The sequence below is a fragment of the Peromyscus maniculatus genome, chromosome 3, assembly GCF_049852395.1.
Source record: "Peromyscus maniculatus bairdii isolate BWxNUB_F1_BW_parent chromosome 3, HU_Pman_BW_mat_3.1, whole genome shotgun sequence".
NCBI lineage: Eukaryota > Metazoa > Chordata > Mammalia > Rodentia > Cricetidae > Peromyscus > Peromyscus maniculatus.
This window is the reverse complement of record NC_134854.1, coordinates 128,792,407-128,816,853: the sequence shown is the minus strand read 5'-3', so window position 1 is coordinate 128,816,853 and position 24,447 is coordinate 128,792,407. Positions and strand designations below refer to the sequence as shown.

General features: G+C 37.6%; 1 protein-coding gene across 6 annotated transcripts in view; it reads right to left on the bottom strand.

The window, feature by feature from the left end:
• Cntn4 (contactin 4) overlaps positions 1–24,447 on the bottom strand; it is a 1,007,992-nt gene that overhangs the window by 182,372 nt on the left and 801,173 nt on the right. For all 6 annotated transcript variants that reach the window (XM_042273735.2, XM_042273733.2, XM_042273730.2 and 3 more), the window contains 2 exons: positions 15,485–15,621; positions 13,691–13,820 (listed from right to left, as the gene is read on the bottom strand). In XM_042273735.2, the coding sequence (XP_042129669.1) occupies positions 13,691–13,820; positions 15,485–15,621 (267 nt within the window). The remainder of the gene's footprint in view (positions 1–13,690; positions 13,821–15,484; positions 15,622–24,447) is intronic.

Here is a 24,447-nt window from a genome sequence, read left to right as displayed (position 1 = left end):
TTAAATTGAATTTTTTATGGAACTGATAAACCTCTAATTCTTTAGAGTTGGTTTCTAGATTTTTTAAGCTGTTCCTTTAAATAGACCATGTTTCTGTAATTTCCCAGTTTTTCAGTTCCTGCTCAGTACCTCCCCCTGGTGTCTCAGAATGGCTTTGTCTTTTTCCAAGCTGTCAGCCAGCTAGCTGTGCTGGTAGACCGTCCCTAGTGACTCTGATGTCAGACCAGGCCAAGGAGATGGGGTTTTTGTTTTTGGTGGACCTTACCCCTCTTTTAAGGAAAATACACATCATTTTCATTGGCAGTCACTCCCCGTTCATGCAAGACATACTCACTATATTGAATGTGCGTTCCACTCCTTCCCCCACTGTCTCCAAGTAAATGTCAGAAGTTGGGATTACTTTCTTGATGACTTCATGTAAGGATGGTGGGATGGGCAGAGAAGAGCTGACTCCTAGTGAGTGAGTACTATGGATTTTTCTACTATGATTTAACATGGATGCTTTCACCAATGACCAGAATGCAGAAACATCTTCATTGTGTTAGGTAGCTAGGTAGATATTAGCAACCTTAGAGGCCATGAGAATGCATCCTACTCTTATTGTCAGCTTTGGGCGCCACCTCATGTTTCCCTGATCATGGCAAGGGAAGGTTCATAATTGCTCCTCCTGTGATTTAAGATGCTACTGGAAAAGGTGAAAATATCAGGGCTTTGTTGAGGCCTGTTAAAGCAAAAGTACTTTCTTATGGTCAAAGGAATGGAGTCTGGGTTCTATCTTAGGCCCTGGGTAGAGACAGAACAGTCTGATCTACCCATCAAATTAGAACTTTACATACTACTGTGTCTTCCCTTTAGAGTTAGTACAGCTGTCAATTACTTGGCCAGGAGACTGCCTCTTAGAAGACTGACTCACCTTCAGACATGCTAAGGAGATGGGAGGAATAATTACCCCCTAAATGAGATCATTTAGGTATATGCCCAGCTCTTCTTCCAGTGTAGTTGCTCACAGATCTTCACTGCCAAACCAGCTCACTCTTCTGAGATCTAACTAACACAAAAAGCATAACGTCTCCTTGTTTCTTATTTTTTTAATCTCTTTTTAAGATATTGTCCTAAAGCTTACTGACCACCAAGGTTGAACCTGTCTGCTTTGTTGGATTCTAACTCAAAAGGAATGGCTATCATTTCTCATCCCTTTATCCATCTCTCTCTTCTCACAAGCATTCCAACATCTGACTGACATTTCCACATAAAACCTGATAAAGCTAAAAAAAAGATTATAGACACACAAGAATGGGGTCAAGCATGGCCTCTTAGTAGCTACATTTTTTTCCCAGTGTGTTATGTTTGCTGGTGGTGAGCAGTGGCATGGTTCCTTTAAGAGATGACCTTCTGAGTTGGTGCTAACAGCAAAAAAAAAAACGAGCGGCTCTTTTAAGGGGCCCTAATACCAAACACTTAGATGGTATCTACGAGCAGCTGGTAGCATGCTACTGAGTGGCAGCATGGACCTAGAAACTTTTTTCCAGAATTTGAGCTATAAACATGGCTCTCAGAGCTGGTGGTAAATGTATCTCCACCACCATGGGACTAAACTCTCAAGGAAATGAGAAGAAGGAGCCAGCACCGGCATGCCATGATGTAAGTTGCACAACAGTTTTTTTTGCTCATGCAGACAGAAAAGGTTACAAATGCACAATAAGGACAGATTCAGACAAAAAGAGCCTCTAAATAGGTCACAATGTGTTTAAAAAATATGCATAGGCTTGGGAGAGAGAAAAAAATACCAATTTAGATTAAAAAATATTATTTTAAAATAAAGTCTTTAAAAAGGAATAGAGTAATAAAAATATTAGAAGCCATATAAAGATGGAAAATACAGAGAGAGTCTAGATACCATATGCTATTGTGTTGTCTTTAAATTTTAATGGCTAATGACCAAATGATAACTACTGAGAGACATTTGATTATGAAAGCTGTTAGATTAAACCAACCTATACATTTAAAAATTATCTTGACTTCAAAATTTAAGCCAAAAGATATGTTACTTTGAGAAAGAGGTTCTGCTTTTAATTCTACAGGAATTGAGAGATGGTGGATTCATTCTGTGTTAAGAAAAATCAGATTTGATCAAGGAATATCTTCTGAAAAATCTCCACTAGGAAAGCATGGCCCAGATGAGTCACTGTTTCAGAGCACCTCTGCTGCAGTTTCCTCTGACTTCTGCATCCAGAAAAGCTTCAAGGCTGCTGGTTGAGAAGATTGCTGGAATATTCCAGTCAGGACTTGATCATAACCTTAAATTTTCTCAGGGTCCTCCAAAGATTACCAGTGGCCCCAATCAATAGGAAGTAGTCTAGAGAACTATGCCCACATTTTCAAAACTAAATTATGAGTGCCTGCCATTGTTTAGGGGATTTGATTACAAGTTGTTATGGATAATGGTCAGGAACAAAGCTAAGCAAAGGAGACTAGATTCAGGGATCTTATTCTGAAAATATAAAGGGGAATATAGAAATGATAGGATAAAAGGGTAGATTATTGAATCTAATCTAAAACACAACTATTAATCTTATATATTTTACATTGGTATGGATTTTGGTTTATTAATATGAATTTAAAGTTAATTTTTTACTCTCTCTAAGTATGTGTGTGTGTGTGTATATATATATATATATATATATATATATTTCTACCCTTGTTTAGGGTATTATGTTTATGCAGCTCATTTAAAAATGTAATATATAATTAAGAAATACAGATTAATAGTAATGTATAATAGCAAACTTATAGTCATGTTAGGTATGCTTTCAAACACTTCAAAGACCTACAGAACATGGCATTTGAAATGTTTTAATAACTTAGACTTTTGTCAAAAGTGAGACATGTCTGCTCCTGGCAGCACCAATTACTTCAAAGAGGATGATGGACATTGAAAAAATTCCATATGGCATTTGTTTTCTCTACGTCAAAAGCTAGCCATGTTGGCAGAAAAAGACTGCCTTTGCCTCAATTGCCGACTGTTACTGTCCAAACTGGACCAGCAGAACAGAAGAAGGGTGACTGCTAAATTTTGCCAAGACAAGGTAGAAAGTCCTTCAAAATTCCCTGCTTCAGAGGAAAGTCTGTCAGATATGCTAGGCCTTAGGCCAGAGTTGGATGCCCCAATGTTACAGAGAAACTTTGGCTGACTGTCCAGGCAGCCTGATGTCCCTGTTCTTAGGTAACATTTTACCTTTCTGGGGTATTTGATGTTGTTGAAGACTAAATAGTTACAATTATAGTTTTCCTTAGTTATAACAGAAAGTAAATAAGATACAAATCTTTAGACTCACCAAGATAAGATAGATAATTAAGAATTTTCTCTAATTTTTTTCAAATGCAAATGGATTGGATGTTACTGTAATTCTTACTTAATAACTGTTTTTGTAGTAAATAGTTTTACTATTTTAAGGTTAAAATCTTCCTTTTTAATTATACAAAAAGGGGGAAATGCTATGGAACAATCCTTTTCTACACTATGAATATGTATCACTCTCATTGGTTAATAAAAAGCTGATAGGCTGGTAGGTGGGCAGGAAGTTAGGTGGGAAAGCCAAACTGAGAGTTATGGGAAGAAGGAGGGTAGAGTTGGGGAAGATGTCAGCTAGCCACTGAGCAAGCAGGATGTGTAAAAAATGAGATAATAAGCCATGAGCCTCTTGGCAAAGCATAAATAGAAATATGGGTTAATTTAAGTGAAAGAGTTAACTAGTAAGAAGCCTCAGCTATCAGCTGAGCATTTATAATTTTTATTCAACCTCTGAATTGGTCATTTAGGACTGAGCAGTCAGGACAGAAAACATCTGTTTACATACAAGCCCCAAATTCCACAACTGCCAGAGTTAGCCTCTCACCACTGGCCAGCTCTGCCTTTAGGCAGCTCTGTGCTTTCACTTCCTGCTGGTCACACATGCTGCTTTTGCATGTTCCCCCATGTCCACCTTTCAGATGCCCGGCTCTTTGGCTCCTTTCCCCCATGGCCCATGGCTTGTCGGCTTTCCATGGACCCCTTTCTCAGACTGCTGACACGTGATCAGCAGCAACTATCCTCAGCCAAAGTGTGCACCACCTGTGTTCTCTGCCCAGGGTGCTAAGCAGTGACAGCCAGTCTTACACTTAACTGTCATCGTCAGTAGATTTGGTGAGACAACTTGGAATTCTTAATAGGTGAATTAGTTAAAAAAAAAAAAAGAGTTTTTTCCCCCACATTAAAAAATGGAAAACACTATTATCATGGAGGGAGTTAGGTCTCTGAATAATTCTGTAATAGATGGTTTAAAAATGGAACAATTAAATGAGGGGACAATTAACTTAGCTGGGATTTATGTAATGTCAATTATAAACATTATAAGTTTGGTAATTCTTTGTTTTATCCCTAAAAATATTGGTTGATATGAGTTCCAAGACACAGGCCTTAGAAAATATTACTAAAGAAAATAATGCAATTTTTACTGATAAGTTACAAGCCTTAGAAAATCTTACTTTAATAGATAATAGAGATATTCAGCTAAAGACAAAGTAGAACCAACCTCACCATTACATTATAAAATTAGAAAGGAATAGTCCAAGATTATAAAAAAAAAAACCAAAAAACAAAAAAACAACCTTAATTTATCCAGTCACCCTACGGGAACAGCTGTCAAATGACAGGTGTCCCCAAGGCTATGGAAGAGCTGACTGGATTCCTGTGGAGATGTTATATTTGAGGAGATTTAAGGAAGTGATGGTCTCATATGGTGTTCATTCCCCTTTTGTGAGGCAGATGTTAAATTCATGGTCAACTAGTAACAGAATTGTCCCTCAAGACTGGAAAGACTTGGTTATAGCAGTATTGGAACTTGATCCTCAGTTACAGTGGAAGACCTGGTAGAAGATGAGGTGAAGACCATTGAACAATGAAGTAGGGTTAGAGGTATAGGAATTTCCCAAGATCAGTTTCTTGGAGAGGGCAATTCTGCTGATGGACAAAGACAGTCTATATATGATGAACACACCTTGGCTCTATGTTGTGCAGCAGCTTTGAATGCTTGGGACTGAGTTGAAGAAGTTGGAAAGAGAACTGAATCATTTACTAAATTTATACAGGGCCCAAAAGAAACCTTCATTGATTTTTTTCAAAAAGATTGACTTCAGTTGTAAATAGAATGATACCAAATCTAGAAGCTAGACAAATAATAATTGAATCTTTTTTGGCTTTTGAAAATTCTGACTCACAATCCAAAATGGCAAATAGGCCTTTAAAGACAAGATCAGCACCCATAGAGGAATGGATCCAAGATACAGTCAATATTGAATCTCATAAACATGATGATAATTAGATAAGAGAGTTGATTCCAAAGGCTTGAAGAAAAATCAAAATGTCATATGTTTTAATTCTGGCAAATAAGGTCACCTAAAAAAGGGTTGTAGACAGTGAATTCCTAGAAACAATGCTTTTTTCTAGGAATAATCCTAGAAGGTTCCTGTCTCCTGGAGTATGCAGAAGTGGAGCAAAGGACAACACTGGACCAATGAATGTAGATCAACAAGGTCTAGACAAAGGTAACCCTTTGCCATCAGGAAATGCCTTGGGGGGGCTCTTGCAGGCCCCCATGTCAAATTTGGTTCAATTGTTCCCTGTCTCTGTGGGGGAAAATCTTCTCCAGAGCAATTAAAGGACCTAATGCATATTGTTAAAAACAAAACAAAACAAAACAAAACAAAAAAAAAAACCTGCTCCGAATGATAGAACAACTTTAGAAGATAAAACAAAAATTTCAGGAGAAATCAAAACAAGAGAGACATCTTAATTAGAAGAGGTGATGGTTCATCAAACAGCATGACCATTCAATCTAACTAACTTGTAAGACTAATAAATGCTTTTTGTTTTATTAACTATAGCTTGCCAAAAGGGAAACTCTGAAGTTAAGGTTGAGGCAGGGTTTTGCTTTTGTCTTTCTAGGTAAATTAAGGCATCCAACTGAAGACCACTGGACAAATGAGACATCTGAAGAAAAAGGATGAATCATCCAGAGAAAAAGTCCCCCTCAAAAAGAGTAAATTGGTCTAATGGCATAGCACATTTCTAACAGGATAAAATTTCATACATCTTCCCAAATGTTTGTTTCTGCTGTTCTCTACAGACATGTAATGCAAGTGGTCTTTTTGAAGTCCCGGTTCAATTAAAAATTAAAGGTGGCTTTGGAGTTGGAGCATGGATCTCTCCTTCTCTTAACCCAAGTATGCTTGTTAAAAGGAACATCCAAAAGCTCGGTCTCATGTCAGAGAAGCCACCTGCTATGGGACAGAAGAATAACCATAATTAAGGGACTATTCTATTGCCACTAATCTTATAATACTTTGGTTTTACTTTGACTCTTTAAAACTTTCTTAAGGTATAAATATTATAGCAAAATTTATGAAAGTAATACACATATCTATATCTATATCTATATCTATATCTATATCTATATCTATCTATCTATCTATCTATCTATCTATATCTCAAACATTTTGTCAAGATATTAATGGTCATATAGAGTACTAATTCTAGAAAAAGGTTTCATATAGCTTCTTGTACATGATTTCAGGTTTGAGTCTTTATCAGGTAACTAGTAATTAAGTTTTTGTACTGTGGATGTACATAACAAATTATGGTCCTTTAATCTTTTTGAAATCGGCTGCATATAATATTTAAAATGTTTAAGTCTTCTGCAGTGAATCATGACCTAGCCTAACAGTGACCTTTGAAGTCTTCAAAAGGAAGATGGGGCACTAAAATGATGATTCCACCTGGATTGTTGGTAACACCACTAAGCTGACAAATACCACCCAAAGATGTGCTTTGGACTACAAATTGCTCAGGACAATTTCAAGATGGCTAGATGAGATGGTCCAGCCAGCCCCATGTTGGGCACCATATGTAAATGTACGTTTCCTGTCCCAACTGCCCAGTCTCAAATAACCAACTCAGAAGCTGAATGTGAATTATAAATGTTTGGCCAATAGCTCAGGCTTGTTACTAGCCAACTCTCACACTTAAATTAATCCATATTTCTATTTATGCTTTGCCACATGGCTCATGGCTTGTTACCTCACTTTCTACACATCCTGCTTGCTTGGCGGCTGGCTGGCATCTCTTCTAACTTGACTCTCCTTCTTCCCATCATTCTCAGTTTGGCTTTCCCACTTAACTTCCTGCCCAGCTATGGGCCTATTTGCCTTTTATTAACCACTGAGAATAATACATTTTCATTGTGTAGAAAGGAATTGTTCCACAGCATTCCTGAGCATTTGTAATTCATTTAAAAAAAAGCCACATATAAACAGACATTTCCTATCCCAACTGCCTGGTGCCAAATAACTGATTCAGAGGCTGAATATGAATTATAAATGCTCAGGCTAATTACTAACTAGCTCTTTCATTTTAATTTAACACATTCCTTATTTTGCTCTGCCATGTGGGGGTACCTTTATTAGCATGGCACATTCATCTCCTGCTTCCTCTGCAGCTGATCACTACTTCTTACTCTGCCCTTTCCTTCCCAGAAATCTCAATTTGGCTTTCCTGCCCAACTTCATCCTGTTCAGCTATTGACCAATCAGGTTCTTCATTAAACCAATCACAGCAACAAATCTTCACAGTGTACAGAAGTATTATTCAACTGCAGAGATTAACTGCTTACTTGCATTCTGGTTTATCTTTCAAACACCAATAAAATGGTCCTTAAGCTTCCTCCTGTGTCCATTTTGAGATTCCTTTATTAATGAAACTAAGAACACACAAAAGGAAATCCCAGTTTTCTCAGTAGCAACTGTTTCTAAAAATCACACAATTGCAATTGCTCTCTGAATTGTTAAGTTTATGTATCCAGTCAGGGCAGAGGGTCCTTCTACTCTGTTATTTTGCTGCCTTTATCCACTACTAGGAAAGCTTCATAAATGTCAATTCTAATATACCCTAAGCCAGGCTACCAAAGTGTAATTGACCTGTTACCAGAAGGAGGTAGAGAGGAAAACAATTATTTCATTTTGTTACATTTTCCCATCAAAGAGATTTGAGGGAGATAATAGTAAAATATATACATCAATAAATACTTTAAAATATTACTGGAGTCAAACAGAAGAAAGGAAGGAAAACAATATCACTGGTATTATATGAGAGAGTTAAATTAGCCCTGGACTTTTGGAAGCCAAAGTAGACAAGGCAACATGGAGCACAGAGGAAAAAGAGTTACTGGCTGGTGAAGATTTCAGTGATGTAATAAAAGACTTGCATTTTTCCTTTTTAAAGAAAAAGTTATTCACTTTAAGATCAACTTGTTGGGAATATCTTTTTGTAAAACATTATGGATGTCAATGCAAATAAGGCTTTCACAGCAATTTTATAGGGGATTCAGGGATTCTGTTAAAAAGATAATATGATAGCCACATTTCAATACCTTGAGTCACATTTTGACTCATGCCTTTTCTTTGACTGTGAGGAATTAGGATACACATCTCTGAGACTGTAATGTCTCCTCTGGCTAGTTTTAAAGTATGTGATCCACAGCATGTAATATCTTTGCTCAGTCTTCACATGGTAGCTTCTCAACTCATTCTTTCAACCAGTGTCCTGGTGACACACATCATTTAACCACGATAGCTATTTATGATGCCTTATATTTCTCTTATACAGGCAACTTCTGATATAGAATATGATCCTAACCAGAGATTTACCCACATAAAATATACTTAACTTTTTTTTTAAAGCAAATGTTCTGTTGACCAGAAATGTCAGCATGACCTGGTTCCTTGCTAAAAATGTGAGTTTTCAGGTCTCATCTCAGAAGTACTATCCAGAGATTCTGGGAGAAGGGTGCAACAATATTTTGGATGGAATGTCATCGAGCTGATTTTGGTTCACAATAAAGTTTGAGAACCAAGACTTTAGGCAAAATCCTATGGTATTTAGTTCTGATTAGTAAGAATATCAGTTGCCAACTTTGCTCCTCATTGGAGTATCACTCAGACAGTTTTGAGGAGTAATGCCTAGTTCTAGGCACAGAAAATGAATTACTTGGCATGAGCACAGTGCAGCTTCATCATACAGATCCTCTAGATTATTATAATTTGCAGAAAAAATTGATAATTACAAAAAAATGATACTGAGGGTGTGTACAAGTTTTTGGTTTGAAAAGAGTTAACAAGAGTGACTCCTTCTTATGTTGTACACACTTTCAAGTTTGAAAAGGTATTTACAAGAGATTTCCTGGTCTTCACAGGCAAAAGTGTTAACAGCATCCTCTTCTCAGTGACTTTCAAAATGTATAAACTTTGATTCTGAGATCCAAGCATCATCTGCCTCTCTGGGATGACAGAGTTTCTGTCTAGACAGCTACATTTGGATAAAAAAGACATTTGTTCTCTCATTGGATGCTGCTCACACTCCTACATTTGATTATTTTGTAATCTGGTTCAATGAGGCAGTTGAGAAATAAGATCAAGATGCACTTGTGAAAGTCCCTCTGAAATAACTTTTAGTTTAGCCTTAATGGTTTTCTAATTTGGGAGCCAATCATCTGGATAAATGCCAAATTAACTGGATAATTGCTCAACCCTGCACCTCACTTCAATTGGACCATCAGTTACTTGATGTTGCTTGAGTGTCCTGCTGGGGTCAGATGTCCCCTCCCAAGCAGGACAGGAGAATTCCCTCAATGGTATTTCCTTAAGAATTAATGTAATAGTGGTTGCATAGTGTAGATATAAATAAAAAGAATTCCTTCAGACAGAGGCAGCTACAGTTTCATTTAAATCCTGGGAAATCCACGTTATATTCAAAGACTACTGGGTAAACTACTTTCTCACAGGTAGCTTTATACACTGCACAAAGCTAAGGTTCTCTAGTACATTAATTGCACCGTCCTTTATAGACCAGAAAAATTGGATAAAGTACCCAGGCAACTTGGTTGGCACAGCAACTTGTTCTCTATCTGTTTTCTGGCCTCTAGTACAGTGAATGTTGGGTATCTGGCACCTCCAAACTATTCTCTTCTCTGGGAAATTGACTTTGAGAGACCTGTTTCATTCTTCACCCTATCTCCTAGCACCTCCATCTAGGACCTCATCTTTGCCTCTAATGGGACAGTCCAGGGGCTAACTGAAATGTTTACTTGAATAAAACCAGCATCCTACCCTCAGGGTAAAAACAACTCTGAGATGTAATTTGTGTTTCAAAAATCTCTCCTCTGCATCACACCTGGGCTAGAGTTCACTTAGTGATGCCCTTATCTCTGCTCACTGCTTCTGCTTGCCTATTCTTCTCATCTACTGGATTTCCCCCGAGAACACTCCTTTAAAGCTTATAGCTAAATGATCTATGCCTCTGCTCTAAGAATTCAGATATCCTGTATATTACAATTATCTACATCACATAAACATTCTATATCAAATACAACAGAGTATCACACTTTTTAGAAATTGATTGAGCAATCCTTCTACTTTGTGAACATGAGTAGAAGTCATTATATTAGGAATGTATCCAGTTACCATTAGTTTTAAATGATTTATTTAACATTTAAGTTTCCAAATCATTTCAGGATTGTATTCACTTCAATTCTAGTATATTTTCAGGAGTCAGAGAAAGGGACAGAATTATGTTTATCACCCAGGGTTTATATGCAGCACCTCAAAGAAGCCCAGGGATTATGGCCACCAAAGGAATCTCACTCATGATGCTAAGATACTATAGGAAAAAAAGACTTGGAGAATGGGTAGGATGGCTCAGGGGGTGAAGATGCTTACCTCCACACCTGATAACCTGAGACACATATAATCCCACATGAGAAATAAATGAAACAGTAATTAAAAATTTAAAATATTTGGGTAATAGTTTCATTGAGAAAAATTTAAAACTATAAGTTATAATTGATCAGTTACAAACCAGGACATCTCTATGTAATGCTACCTCAAGGTAAAATTCTCTCTGTGCCCTGTGAGCAAAGCACCCAATACTTTCATTAATTATTTAGCAGTTTCAATCCATTAAAAATAGACATGTTACAAATACATTAAATATCCACACAGAACACATAAAGCCTGACCATGGGAAAAGCCTATTAAGTATATACTTCCTAGCCATCTTTTATTCATGATGTTAGGGCTATTATCTAGCATTAAAGGGAATCTCCTCCACAGCACTGAGGGATCCTAATATTGTATCAATAGCTGAAGCCAGCATAGATTTTTTTCTTCCCTATTGAAAAGTATATAATTTTATAATTTCAATTCCCTTTTTTTTCAGTTTAACCTCACAATTCTGATACAGGCAACAAGAAATAGAATGTGCAAGCCTAAATAGTCAGACTATTATTATTCTGTGAGGAACAAAGTGTCTTGTGGAACAAAAGACTCTTACAGTTTGCTACAGTTAAGCAATATCAATCTACGTTGCATTTCTAAAGATCAAATGTCTTCTCCCTTGAGTGAGACTTTAGGGAACTACCCAGTCAACACACAAATGCCCTTAAACTAACTCAAAACACATAATATGATAGGTTTGAAATGAAAAATGGGCTCTTAAGGATGGGGCTTGTAAATCTGTCATTTGAGAGTTTCTGAAATTGTTCATTAATAATATTTCAACTTTATATCTCTGGCTAAGTTCTATTCATATGCTCTAGTCACATGAATCAATTTTTTTGAAAGACATTCAGGATTTTATATTCACAGGAAATCATCTTGGGTACTTTGTGATTTCAGGCCATTTTACTCTGGTCTGGCATATTCTTGGTCTTCCTTCTGTCCTTATTTTTCAAATCCAACTTGTGCAAAGCCCAGCTGTCTGGTCCTACCAATCAGTCAGACCCTCCTCCTTCAGCCCCTACCAATACTCCTGTTTCCAACGCTAGTTTGGCCTGTGTCTTTACTGAAACTCCATTATGGTCCTCATGGTAAATGCAGCTGCCATTAGGACAGCTAATAATTTCTTAGGAGTTTTCATCTTCACTCTGTAGGCCCTGACCTGATCATGTATGTGATTTCAGGAATCTTGATTTGAAGTCATAACACCCGAGATAATGGCATTACAAGTAGGGATTTGGGAATATAACGATGCTGTGAAAATGAAGTATTCACAGACTTCTCTGAGGCCTGCTGCGTATAGTTTGCATGGCTCCCTGAACTCTCAGAAACTTTTGCCTTTGACACAATGTTGGTCTAATCTAAAGACAGCAAGAAGAGTAGCTGTGGAGACTTTTTTTCCTTCCTTCATTGCACAGGTTGGAAGATAGTCAACTTGAGATTATATACGTCCAGATGGAAGATCTACATGGTAGTCATGGAGGACAGCCTTCAGAGGGAAAGTCAGGACTTAGAGACTGGAAAAGCTATCAAGGTATGTAAATTGCTCATGTTCTGTGCTGTTTTCCTCATATTCCTTATGTTATGGTCCAGTCAAGAACTATTGTTTAGGCCCTCTCAATTAAGAGGTGCTGGTGAAATAAGTTATAATTGTTTTGGTGCTTTTATGCCATTATGTTACCTTTCTACCAGTAATAGCAAAATTTAAGATCTTTCTATGGGATATATGCTTTTCTGAACTTAAACAAAAATACTCATAGATTAGATTAACCAATTCTTTAACTATTGATTTACTGGCACATGAATCTGTTTTCCAAAATGGTATCTTAAGTCCCTCATTCACTTACCATCCTTACTCATTCAGTATTTATTGAACACCTACCATTTACTTAACTATTTCATTCAGCCCCAAGGATGCAATTATAAACTTTGATATCATGGAGAGATTAAAATGCAATGAGAAAAAAAGGATGATCATATCAAAGTACAATATACTTCTAACCTCTGTTATTAAGGAGGTAAAGGTAAAGGGCAGGACAAAAATCAGTAATGGGAAGACTGATTCAGGCACAGGGCTTGCAGTGACTAGATGAGGAAGCCATTTTGGGGGTTGGGAAAGAAAGCTCTGTAGGCAGGAGCAGTGTGTTCCATTGGCCTTTGGGAAAACTGCACCCCCAGCACCAAATACAACACTGAAGAACACACTTGGCATTTGACAGGCATCGAATGAATATAAGAATAAATGAAGGTATTAAGTGAATAAAGAGTTGAGAGATTGTCTCAGAAAATGGATTGGTGAATTAAGTAATTAATAATTAAAGGCAAAACGTTGAAGAGCATAGGATGTGGATCAGAGAGGTCAGTTCCAAAGGGAAGGCACAGAACATCAGCAGACCATTAGTGCACAGTCTGGACAGTTCAGACATGGAAAAACAATGGTCACTCTGCAAGCTGCCCAAATTAGCCTCTCCAGTCCAAGTCAGCTCTACTCCCTTTAAGCTGAAGTTGTACCAAATCAGAGTGATCACACTAAATGTATTTCAGAAACTCAGTTCAATTAAGAAATGTGGTCTGTAGAGAAATAAAAAATGAATGCCAAGGGAGCTGAGTTAGCTGCTGTGAACATAGAGGAGACCCATTTAGAAAGTGGTCTCTTCCTATTGCTTGGAAGCTATATGACTTGTCTCTAGGACATCTTCAAACCTAAAGATCTCTTTAGACATTCCTAGGACTAAACATTTGTGGCTGGCAAAGTTACTTATTACTTTAGTGACTTAAAGAGTTATTTTTTTCTTCATTTTTTTTTCTTTCCACTATAAGGACTCACCTATTACACTAAGCTCAGCGCTGGAAAAGATAACTCCATGTTTATTCTCTGCCACACACTGGTACATGCCAGCATCTGAGAGATTCACTATTGTTATGTTGAGTGTTCCTTGTTCGATTTGTATTCTATCCTGTGAAAGAAAAGAGTAGTGTGAAAATAGTGACCTTCTATAGCTGAGAGTTTAAGACAGTTTTGCTACATGCTATGTCAAGAGGGCTGGACGGGAGGAAAATACTCATCATATACGCAATTTACATGAACATGATCTGCTTCTCTGTCAAATAAATCTGTGCCAGGTCAGATGGCAAATGGAACCAGCAGCATATCAGTTGGTAAATGGAATTTAAATTGTAGGATTCTCTTGCATTTGTGCTGATTTAATAGTGAAGTCATTCAGATGAATATGCCCTGTAAATAAGTGAAGTTGACCTTGAAAGATGAGAGCTGTTAACTGGGGAAACGGGAAAAAATACAATCAAATTTATCTAAAATCATTTAGAATTTAGACCTCTTAATTATCACTAGACTGTTCTTCAAGGGCTGATAAGTTATAATCTTAGATGGCCGTACATAATTTTTAGTGCCTGCAGAGTTGACCAAAAGAGAGTAGGGTAGGTGCTACTAATTTAATATTCTATCAGGCATAGTGATGGCACATGCCTTTAATCCCAGCACCAGGGTGCAGAGGTAGACAGATCTCTTGAGTTTAAGGATGGGATGGTCTATATTCTAAGCTCCAGGCTAGCCAGAGATATAAAGTGAAAACATATCTCAAAAATAAATCATTGTTCTGATGCTTGGTTGCTGTTGCTGTCATTGTGATTATTTGCACTTATGATCTGCTAGCAGTCAAGATGAAGAAAGCAAAGATCGTAAGTATATATGACAAAAAAAACCTTCTTATGTGTCCAACTGAAGTCCTGCAACTTGAGCATCAATCTATACTTCACTAAGGATCTCCTCTCTCTCTCTCTCTCTCTCTCTCTCTCTCTCTCTCTCTCTCTCTCTCTCTCTCTCTCTCACACACACACACACACACACACACACACCAGTGAACACAAAGCCTTAGAGTAAAAATTCTGTCATCTTAAGGACTGCTGTCTAGTTGAATGGATACTTTATTAGACTTTGATCAAGGCATCCTTGTCCCTTCACATTTCATAAAGAAAAAGAAATGCCAAGTATCTGGGAACCTGCACGTTAGCAATTTGTTTGACTTTTGTAACCAAGGGGATGATGAACCATAGGAGCCTTCCAGGGAATTGAGGGTGACCATGTTCCTTTCTCTATCAGTTGCCTAGGGCAGACACTTTTTCTTTCCTAGGTATACTTTGCAGGGAAGAAATCTGAGCATGAAACCTGGCTCTCAATGTGGGTATTGAAGAAAATGCCAAATTCCTGGTAACATCTTATATTTCATAGGAAAAACACAATAAAGAAAATTAAATTGGACATAATTATTCCTCCAATTTCTTTTTGAGAGTCACATTGCATTTTGATGGTCATCTTTGTGTCATATCAATTCTCTTTCTCTTTAAGTAGATGCTGGGATATCCCTTCCTATATATCTTAGCAAAGTCACATGTGTTAATCTGTGCTACATAGTTTAACAAAATTTATTTATGATTTATTTTTATAAACTTATTCACTTTCACTTTTCTACTATTAATGGAATATAGTTGCTTATTATTTTGGAAACAACTCAACATTTTTCTGTTTCCATAGCAATGAGGCCACACTAAACATTGTATTACGTTAAGATACAATTACCACAATTACTATCAATTTACTTACCCGTGTTAACAGTGGGTCACCATTTTTTAGCCACCTGTAGGTAGGCTTGGGCCTCCCATTTGCTTTACATTCCCAGAAGACACTCTCTTCCATGGCCACGTGGATGTCATTTATCTTTTGAACCCAGTTAGGTTGAGCTATAGCAAATCAAAAATAAAGAAGAGGAATATGTTTGCCGTATAGTCAATTTTTTTCATTCTAAGCAATTGAAGATTAAAATGTATTTTTAATCAAATTCCTTTTCCACATGACATACAAGCAATAAGGGTAAGAAAACAATTAAGAAGAATGTATACCCTTTATGAACATTGTGTTGCTGATCCATATTGTTGATCTTTTTAATGATTGTCATTTATAATTTGTTGATCTCATATTGGAAGAATGTTAGCTGTATGATCCTTAAAGCCAACATTTTTGAGTGAGCCTTGGATTTACCAAGCCTTTTAGAAAATCAAATTCTGCCCGCAATCTCACATGGATATTCAAAGCAGCATTCAATTCTCACATTTCATAATACTGAATACTACCCTAACCACCCACAGTCTGCCATGTTTTTCATGCTTCTGTTGAAGGCATATTTTGTTTTTCTAGGATATCAATAGATATGTGGTTAAAGTTTCATAAAAATATTCATAAATATCAAGTCATGGCTACCATACAGTTCATGCTTTTATCTTCACAGTTAGGTTTTTTGGCAGAAGACCTCTTGCTAGAACTCCTATAGAAAATAATTACAGAGGAAGTTACCTGTTCACAGGGCATTTCTACAGGGCAATAACTACTGATGTTAACTTAATAACCAGAGTTGATACCATTATTAATCAGAAGATATTACTCAATATTCCTAACATGTCTTTAAGCCAATTTGACCTCTATAAATCTATTCAATGATTCTTCAAATCCTGGATAATTTAATTCAAAGGGAAATTGGTAATGAGAATGCTAAGCTGTGCATCTTACCTTCTAGATAATACACAAAAAGAGAAAAACACTCAATGAGTCACTTAACCAGCAGAGGTCTCTAGGTCCTTGACTAAATGCTGTTTTCTTCTTTTCCATCTACAAGCAATTCCATGTTTTTCAAAGAGCAAAACACAATTTTGCAAACCCTCTCCTGATGGAGATGATGCATGGCTGCTTAAGAGGGGAGGCCAAAAGGGTCAACTTCAAAAAAACGTTACAACATCAACAAGCATTAGCTTGAATGAAGGGTTATAACCTGCATCTTTGAAAGAGCTGCAAGTTGGCTACTGTCCTCTATCATCCCGCTGCTAATGGGAAGGGAAGCTCAAGAGGTAATATCTTCCCAGAGCTCTACTGGGAGAAGGCAGTATGCAACTCGGTTAGGACTAATGGCCGAGCCAGCCAGATACACATTCAACCTGCAGCATATTCACCCCCTGCAGAGTCCGGGGGAACAAAGCAAACAAGAAAGGCACAGAAATCTTAACAGGAATATTAACAAGAGCAACTTCTGAAAAAGAGTTTGGGAAGCAAAAGCAAAACAAGAAAGGACAAATGTAACAAGGAAGCAATGTCAAGTTGAAGTGAAAACAGGAAACTTCACAAACACGTACAGAGATGGATTTCAATGTCACCTACTCCTTGCAACACTTGGGCTCATTCTTTCAAAAACTACAGAAAGCTGGAAGCCAAACCTTGCCATCTCACAAAGGACCTGGGGTAGGAAAGGGAGGCTTTGAACAGTTTGAAATGACCTTGCAAATTTCAAACTAATTAGATACTTCTGAGGGCTCACTCTTTCTCTTGCGGTGGGGCCAAGGAGCTCAACAAGAATGGACAATTTGTCCTGGCAGAGGTGACACTCACAACTAATTTGCCTAATACTGAACTAATTCAATGTCTGACAACAGTCATCAGGACTTTCTTTGCTTTCAGAGTGAAATCTGTTCACAAGAGCCAAATTGACATAATCTACATACACTCCTCTTGAAGCGAGTAAGTTCATAGGAACCCAGGGAGGTGAAGAGTGGGGCTGCTGGCAGAAGGGAGACAGCTTAGCTGGTAAAGTGCTTCCTATGCATGCATGAAGACCCGACTTTGGGGCTATCAAGTTAAAAATCTTTGGATGATGAACATTTAGGTTTGGCGTATTTTAGAAAATATCATTTGTATAATGCATTAGAGTGGATTGTATTTATCATGTATTACCAAAATTCAATAATGTTAAACTCCATGGTCCACATATCAGCTCACAGAAGTCCACATGTAAGAATTGTTACTTTACAACAATTCCTAAATATTCTTTTTTGAGCTCATGCATCAAACAAAATTAAATAAACTCATATCAAAGAAGAAATCACTGTTTTGATCTTTTGCATTCTTTCATGTTTGAAACGGAAGAATCATTCCAAAGTCTTGTCTCAAGCCACAGGTTCAAATATAAGATTAAATAGCTGTGCTGGGATTTGACCCTGTCATACTGTTCATCTTTTGACAGATGAACAATCTATTCATTTCAATCTTTTGTTCAATAACTGCCAGAAATGACACAGATCAAAGTTTGTATATTCCAGCCACTGGAATCATACAAACCTCTTATCCAATAATAATTTCTATTTCAAGCAAATATAATTTGAACTCAAGGGGTCAAACAATTCTCAGACATATCTGGCTCTCTTCGTTCCCCAAACCAGAAATTTCTCACAAAACAAGAGGAAGACTTAGCTGTAGACCTTGGAGTTTTACATATTTAAGAAAGGGCTTCATAGGCAAATTACTTTATGTAGTTCTTGCCAAGTTGACCTATAGATATTTGCAATTATTTCTAATGGGTTCAACAATCTTAGAGAAGATGAGTCATTTACAAGAAATGCAGAGGCCTGGCTATATTATTGCTCTTAATCATAGTGAGCTTTATGAGTCTGAAGGTAATTACTCAGTTTCACTTTGCCACCTATATATAAATCCTTTTTAGGATTCTTATCACTATTATTAAAATTTTCAAGATTGTTTCAACCTTAAATATAATGCCCCAGTGTTTGCTCTAGAACTAATCATCTTTTAATATTTGATATATAGTTTATAATTATAAACTATTCTTTATAAGTCCCAGGTGTTCAATTTACATATATTACTGAAAGGACACTTGCATTGTGCTTCAAGATATCATGCAACTTCAACCTTCATTCACCTGTGACGGACTCCTATCTAGTACCCACACTACAGTGACCATCATTCTCTCACAGGGTTTCAAAGTGAGTTCTACAAGGACTAGGGGTTTTTAGAAGATAGTGAATTCAACCTGAGCAGGCTTGCTTTGTTTTAAATGCTAAACATTTCTTGTCACGTTTCATGTAACCTATGACTTGATGACTGACCACTCCCATGTTGAGAAACACTGCACTGCTGTGAGGTCTTGGAGCTGCAAGAAGAGCTTTGGGGTGCAGAGGTTGAAAACCCATGTTTTGTTCTTGAACTGAGACCAAGTTGCACACTTGTCACTATAAAACTTTCATATGTGAAGCCTTAGCTTCATATTGCTTTTTGAAAGATTTTTTTTATTAATTTCCAATTTTGTGTCTGTGTGCCAGGGGGGTTGAATGTTCACGTGAGTACAGGTGTCCACAAAGGCCAGCTGCATTGGATCCCCCTGGAACTAGAACTGTATGTGTTTGTGAGCCTCCAGATGTGGATTCTGGGAACTGAGTTCAAGTGCTCTGTATGAGCAGTGCATGCTCTTAACTGCTGAGCCATCTTTCTAGCTCTCTACACTGCTTTTTAAACTAAGGAGCTTCATGCCTCTTGTGGTTTTCTATTTTATTTGTCTTACTACACACTTTTTTATGGCTTTATCATTTTTTTTTTTTTTTTTTTTTTTTTTTTTTTTTTTTTTTTTTTTTTTTTTTTTTTTTTTTTGGTTTTTCGAGACAGGGTTTCTCTGTGTAGCTTTGCGCCTTTCCTGGAACTCACTTGGTAGCCCAGGCTGGCCTCGAACTCACAAAGATCCGCCTGCCTCTGCCTCCCGAGTGCTGGGATTAAAGGCGTGCGCCACCACCGCCCGGCGGCTTTATCATTTTTATATAAGGCCCAATTGATTTTTTTCTGGTAAGGGCAGAGGAGATGCCTCTGAACCAACACTTTTGCAGATAACATTGACAAAGAAACATTAAAAACCCACCATGGTACAAGGATAGAAAGATGGCTCAGAGGTTAAGAGTACTTGTTGTTCTTGCAGAAGACCTGGGTTTGGTTCTTAGCACCCACATGGTGGCAAACAGTCATCCTTAACTGCAGTCCATGGGGGTTTTTGATGCTCTTTTCTCAGTTCTGCAGACACCAGTTAACCACACGGTACACAGACATATATGAGGCAAAACACCCATACACATAAAATATAATAAAGAAATCAGTAGGAAATGTGAAGATACCCTAGAAGGCAAGTCATAGTAGGCATATTTTTGTTAATAGGTATTCATTAACATAGAAAACAAATATGATTGCAGAAAGTCATGTGTCTATGAGATACCGGATGAGGTCTATAAATGTGCTTTACCCGCTGTCAATGTGACACTCATTAAGAGACCATCACCATTATTTCATATCTTTGGGCTAATGTTTAAACTCATCTGCCATCTGCTCTCACCCAATTTTCTCCCCAGCCAGTGAATCTTCAGCTCTTGTCAGATAGGTTTTCTTCGTCTTTCGTTATAATAATAAGCCAGTTCCTGCCTCCACATTTTTGTTTATACCATCTTGTTTTCAGGACTCCTCTCCGTCCTTTTATCCCCTAACAAGTGTTTTGCTCTATAGTGCATGTCCTCTAGAATCCCTCTGTCCTGCAAACCTCAGGCCTCCTCATCTGGGGCTCACTTGGCACACACAACTTAAGTATTGTGTGTCATCAACTGTATTATTTTTCTTTTGTAATTTTAATTTTTATTTAGCCTTTGAAAATTTCATACAATTTGTATAAAAATTGTATACAATGTATCATGATAATGTTTGTCCATAACTTCTCCTCTTCAGTTCCTCCCAGGACCCCTATCCTACCTTTCTACAAACTTTATGTTCTCCTTAATAGTTATTTATTTGTTTATTGATTTATTGATGGGTGGATGAATTGATTTTACTCACTGAGTTGAATTAGTGCTACTCATGTGTGCATGGGTATAGGATCATCCATGGGGAAATGGTGATACAGCCTCTGGCCACACATGACAACTATAAAAGTACATATTTTCTCTTTTCCTCATAGGGATATTACAGACAATTTGTGACTTTATAAGTGAGTTAGAGAGAACGAAATTAAATCACAATATTTCCAGTATTTAAAAGGCCTCAGGACTGATACACTAAGGTCAATTACACCCCAACATTAACCTATGATTGTAGTGTAACAGGAATTAATTTTTCATTTTCATCTTTACTTAAGCCTTGACCTAATGTTTCTTTGAATCTGCTCTGACTGTGATGAATTCATTCCCCTCCCCTTTCCACCATGAATTCCCAATACAATCAACAATACACAAGACTTACATGTGGCTCTCGTAAGCATCACATGAGACATATTACTTCTTTTTTTTTTTTTTAATTTTCTTGAAACAGGTTTGGAGACTGTCCTGGAACTCACTCTGTAGCCGAGGCTGGTCTCGAACTCACAGAGATCCGCTTGCCTCTGCCTCCTGAGTGCTGGGATTAAAGGCGTGCGCCACCACTGCCTGGGAGGCATATTACTTCTAAGGCAAATGCCAACATGCAAGTTAGGTGGCATCACTCCCATGTTATCAGGAGACCCAGGGATGTTTGGACTCATATTGAGAGTGTCCTGCTTTGCTCCAGGCCCTCTTCTGTAGCCAGAGGATCTAAAATTATATCTACTCAGCCAATGACATTTGGGAGTATTCATCTGGACCTATGATACTCAAAATGTGACCCCTGGACCACTGTGGATCCCCAGAACCCCTGCACGTCATCCATGAATTTCTCCTGTTCAGACAACATAGTGGTGTGAGGCCAGATTTTCTTCATATTCTTCAACCAAACCAACACATCATGATAGGGCAGACATAGAAATACATATGAGAATTTAGTTTGCTTATGCAAAAACAGATATTAAAGGGATTTGCCAAAACACAAATTCCACTCTTCTCCATAACTGTTTGGCTTGGGAAAGTTGAACACACTTTCTTAAAATATGTTAATTATCTAAACATGCATTGTTTTTGGTCTTTTAAAATAAATGATAGACTAAATCAAAATCTCAGTTTTAACTTACAACATGGTAAATATTGGTGGATCAATCAAAACACCATAATACAGATTTGTGACTTTCAGTGATTCTTTGGTTTGAAAAGAACACTTGGAATTAGAAGTATAAGATACCCCATTAGATGAGTGGATCTATTCATACAAAACTCGGCATGATAAGTTTAATGAATAAAATATATATTTAGTATGATTTGTCTTCTGTGGCAATATAGAGAGGCTAGAATTATGTTTCAACATACTGTTTTGGGTATGTCTTTGCTGCTTCTATTAGGATGAGGAACTTCTATCCCCTTTTCTATATTATTACTTACAGCATGTTCTTGATGCACACTCCTTGAAAAATTGTAGTGATTAAATTTATTGGTGTCATTAGATGCAAAAAAAGGAACAAAAATCATGGGCTGTACCTTATGTGACACCCGGGGGAACTGAGGGTCCCAATATGACTTCTGCCTAGGACAATTAAGCAGTTATTGCTGTACTGTGAAATCACCTTAACTGCTGTGTTCATCTTCTGGTCACTCTGTCCTTTAAGCCACTTTGCAGGGTTGAATATTATCTAGCTGTCATATACACATAGCACATCCACTGGGAATTAGGAAGCTGCACACAAAATGCTTCTGTAATCACTTACTGATGACCTCACACACACTCACATACCCTCTGTAGTACCATCAAGCACACAGCTTTTCCTTTATAGTCACAGGACTGCAGCATGCAAAAACTAGACACAGCTTACAAAAGTTGGAAGAACAATTTTTCTAAGAGCTCTTTTGGAACTCAGTGATAAGTTAGACCAATGTAAACAAACGTAACAAAACAAAAGAACAACAACAAAAGGAAAGCAAATGGGTCCATTGTTTATCCAGAAGTGTTCAGTTATGTCATTCATTGGTTACAGAGTGTATACAGGTGACTGACAGATGGGTCTCTGACATATTTTATCAAAACACTGAACTGGGAGCAACAACAGCATGCGTTTTATGGTGGGGAGCAGTTCCAGGCATGGCCAGATCCCATACAGTATATTATCTTGGGGAAAATAATGTTTTGTCCCTAGGTTTCTATTTTATTTATAAAATCAAAGGAATGGACCCAATAGATTCTTCCAACAAAAGATTTATCAGAGTCTTTGAAATAGAGTCCTTACTGAGATATACATTTCTCAGTTTCTTAGTGACGGGTGTAACAATTATTACTAGAGGAGAAAGTGTGCAAAAGGCACTACCAGGCTCTTAGTTCATAGTTCATTCTTCCAGGTGAGGACTGTAATTCTATCTGTATATTTGTCCAAAAACCCCACGTGACTCCAGAGACGTTCAGGTGGAATGATGAACAATTCCCAAGTAAAAGATGTATATTTTAAATTTTCCTGTCCTCTCTTCAAAGAAACTACTAGACCTAGACCTCTGAGTCTACTTGGTATATGTGGACTGACTGTGGTACCTTATGGGGCACCAAGATGGAAGCTTTCCAGAATAACAAGAGCAATCTTTTGCAAGTAATATAATCTTGGGCTTCACTACAACATTGGTAACAGTCTCTCACAGAGCAATGGTCCCTACCATGTGGTCCCAGTACAAGCATCAGCAGTAGTAAGTATTACACCTGGGAAATTAACCAAAATGCAATCTTATATCTACCAAATCCAAACCTCCATGTACAGGGTCCAATATTCTGTATTTTCTTAAGATTTCCCACTTACCCTGATGCACACTGAAGCTTCAGAACCTCTAGCATGGTATTTGGAATCTAGTTCTGTTTCTCAATATGTAAACATTAATCACACACTTTAATATCTTTGGGAGTCAGTTTCACTCTAAACTGGGTAGTTGGAGAAATGAAATGAGAAAGCCCCATTGGCTCTGACTCCATATACATCTGTCTCTCTAATTCTTTTCCCCCTTCAAGTCCCAGACACGAACACATCTCATACAGAGGGACAAATGGCTGCTTCACTGTCCTTTCTGCTCCTGGGATTCAAACATCTACTCATCACAAGGCAGCCAGCACCTTAAAAGTATGAATCAGAGGGAGTCAGTTCACCGTTTAACATCCTCCCATGGATGGTGAATAAAACCTAAACTCTACCTGGCTTTCAAGATGCTGCCTAGTCCTCACCTTCCTTTGTTTCAGATGTATGTCTTTGGGCCTTATGATTTAGAAACACAGACTTCCTTCCTGAATCTTAAGCTTGTCACGAAGTGGTCAGACTCGGGGTCTTTTTGCCTCCTTCCTGTTTTCTGCCTGGACTGTGCTTCCCTGTGGAAGGCGATCTCTTATTTTACTTTGGGATTCTGCTCAGAGGTCAATATCACACATGCCTTCCCTGAATCCTTTACCTTAGAGTCTTCCCCTGTGACCAGTATCTTTATACCCAAGGGTTATCACTACTTTCTCACTAAAACCTGAAGTATTTGAGTTTATTTATTTGCTTGAGTACGTAATCTGTTAATATCAGGTGAAGTATCAGACCCGTGAGGGCAAAGGTTTTTCTAACATCCTGTTATACGTCAGTGGCCCCCCACATAGTAGGGCCATGGAAAGATAGTGTTGAACAAATGCATAATATTAAGGTCATATCAGGAAAGTTCTGCCCCAAGTAACAAATTTTACCATTCTATATCTGAAGACAGATTTATTTTTAAGATATTTTTCTTGTCAAAAAATAAAATAACTGAAAAAAGCTGATTAAAATTGACTTCCCTGGCAAAGTAGAGACCTGCACAAAA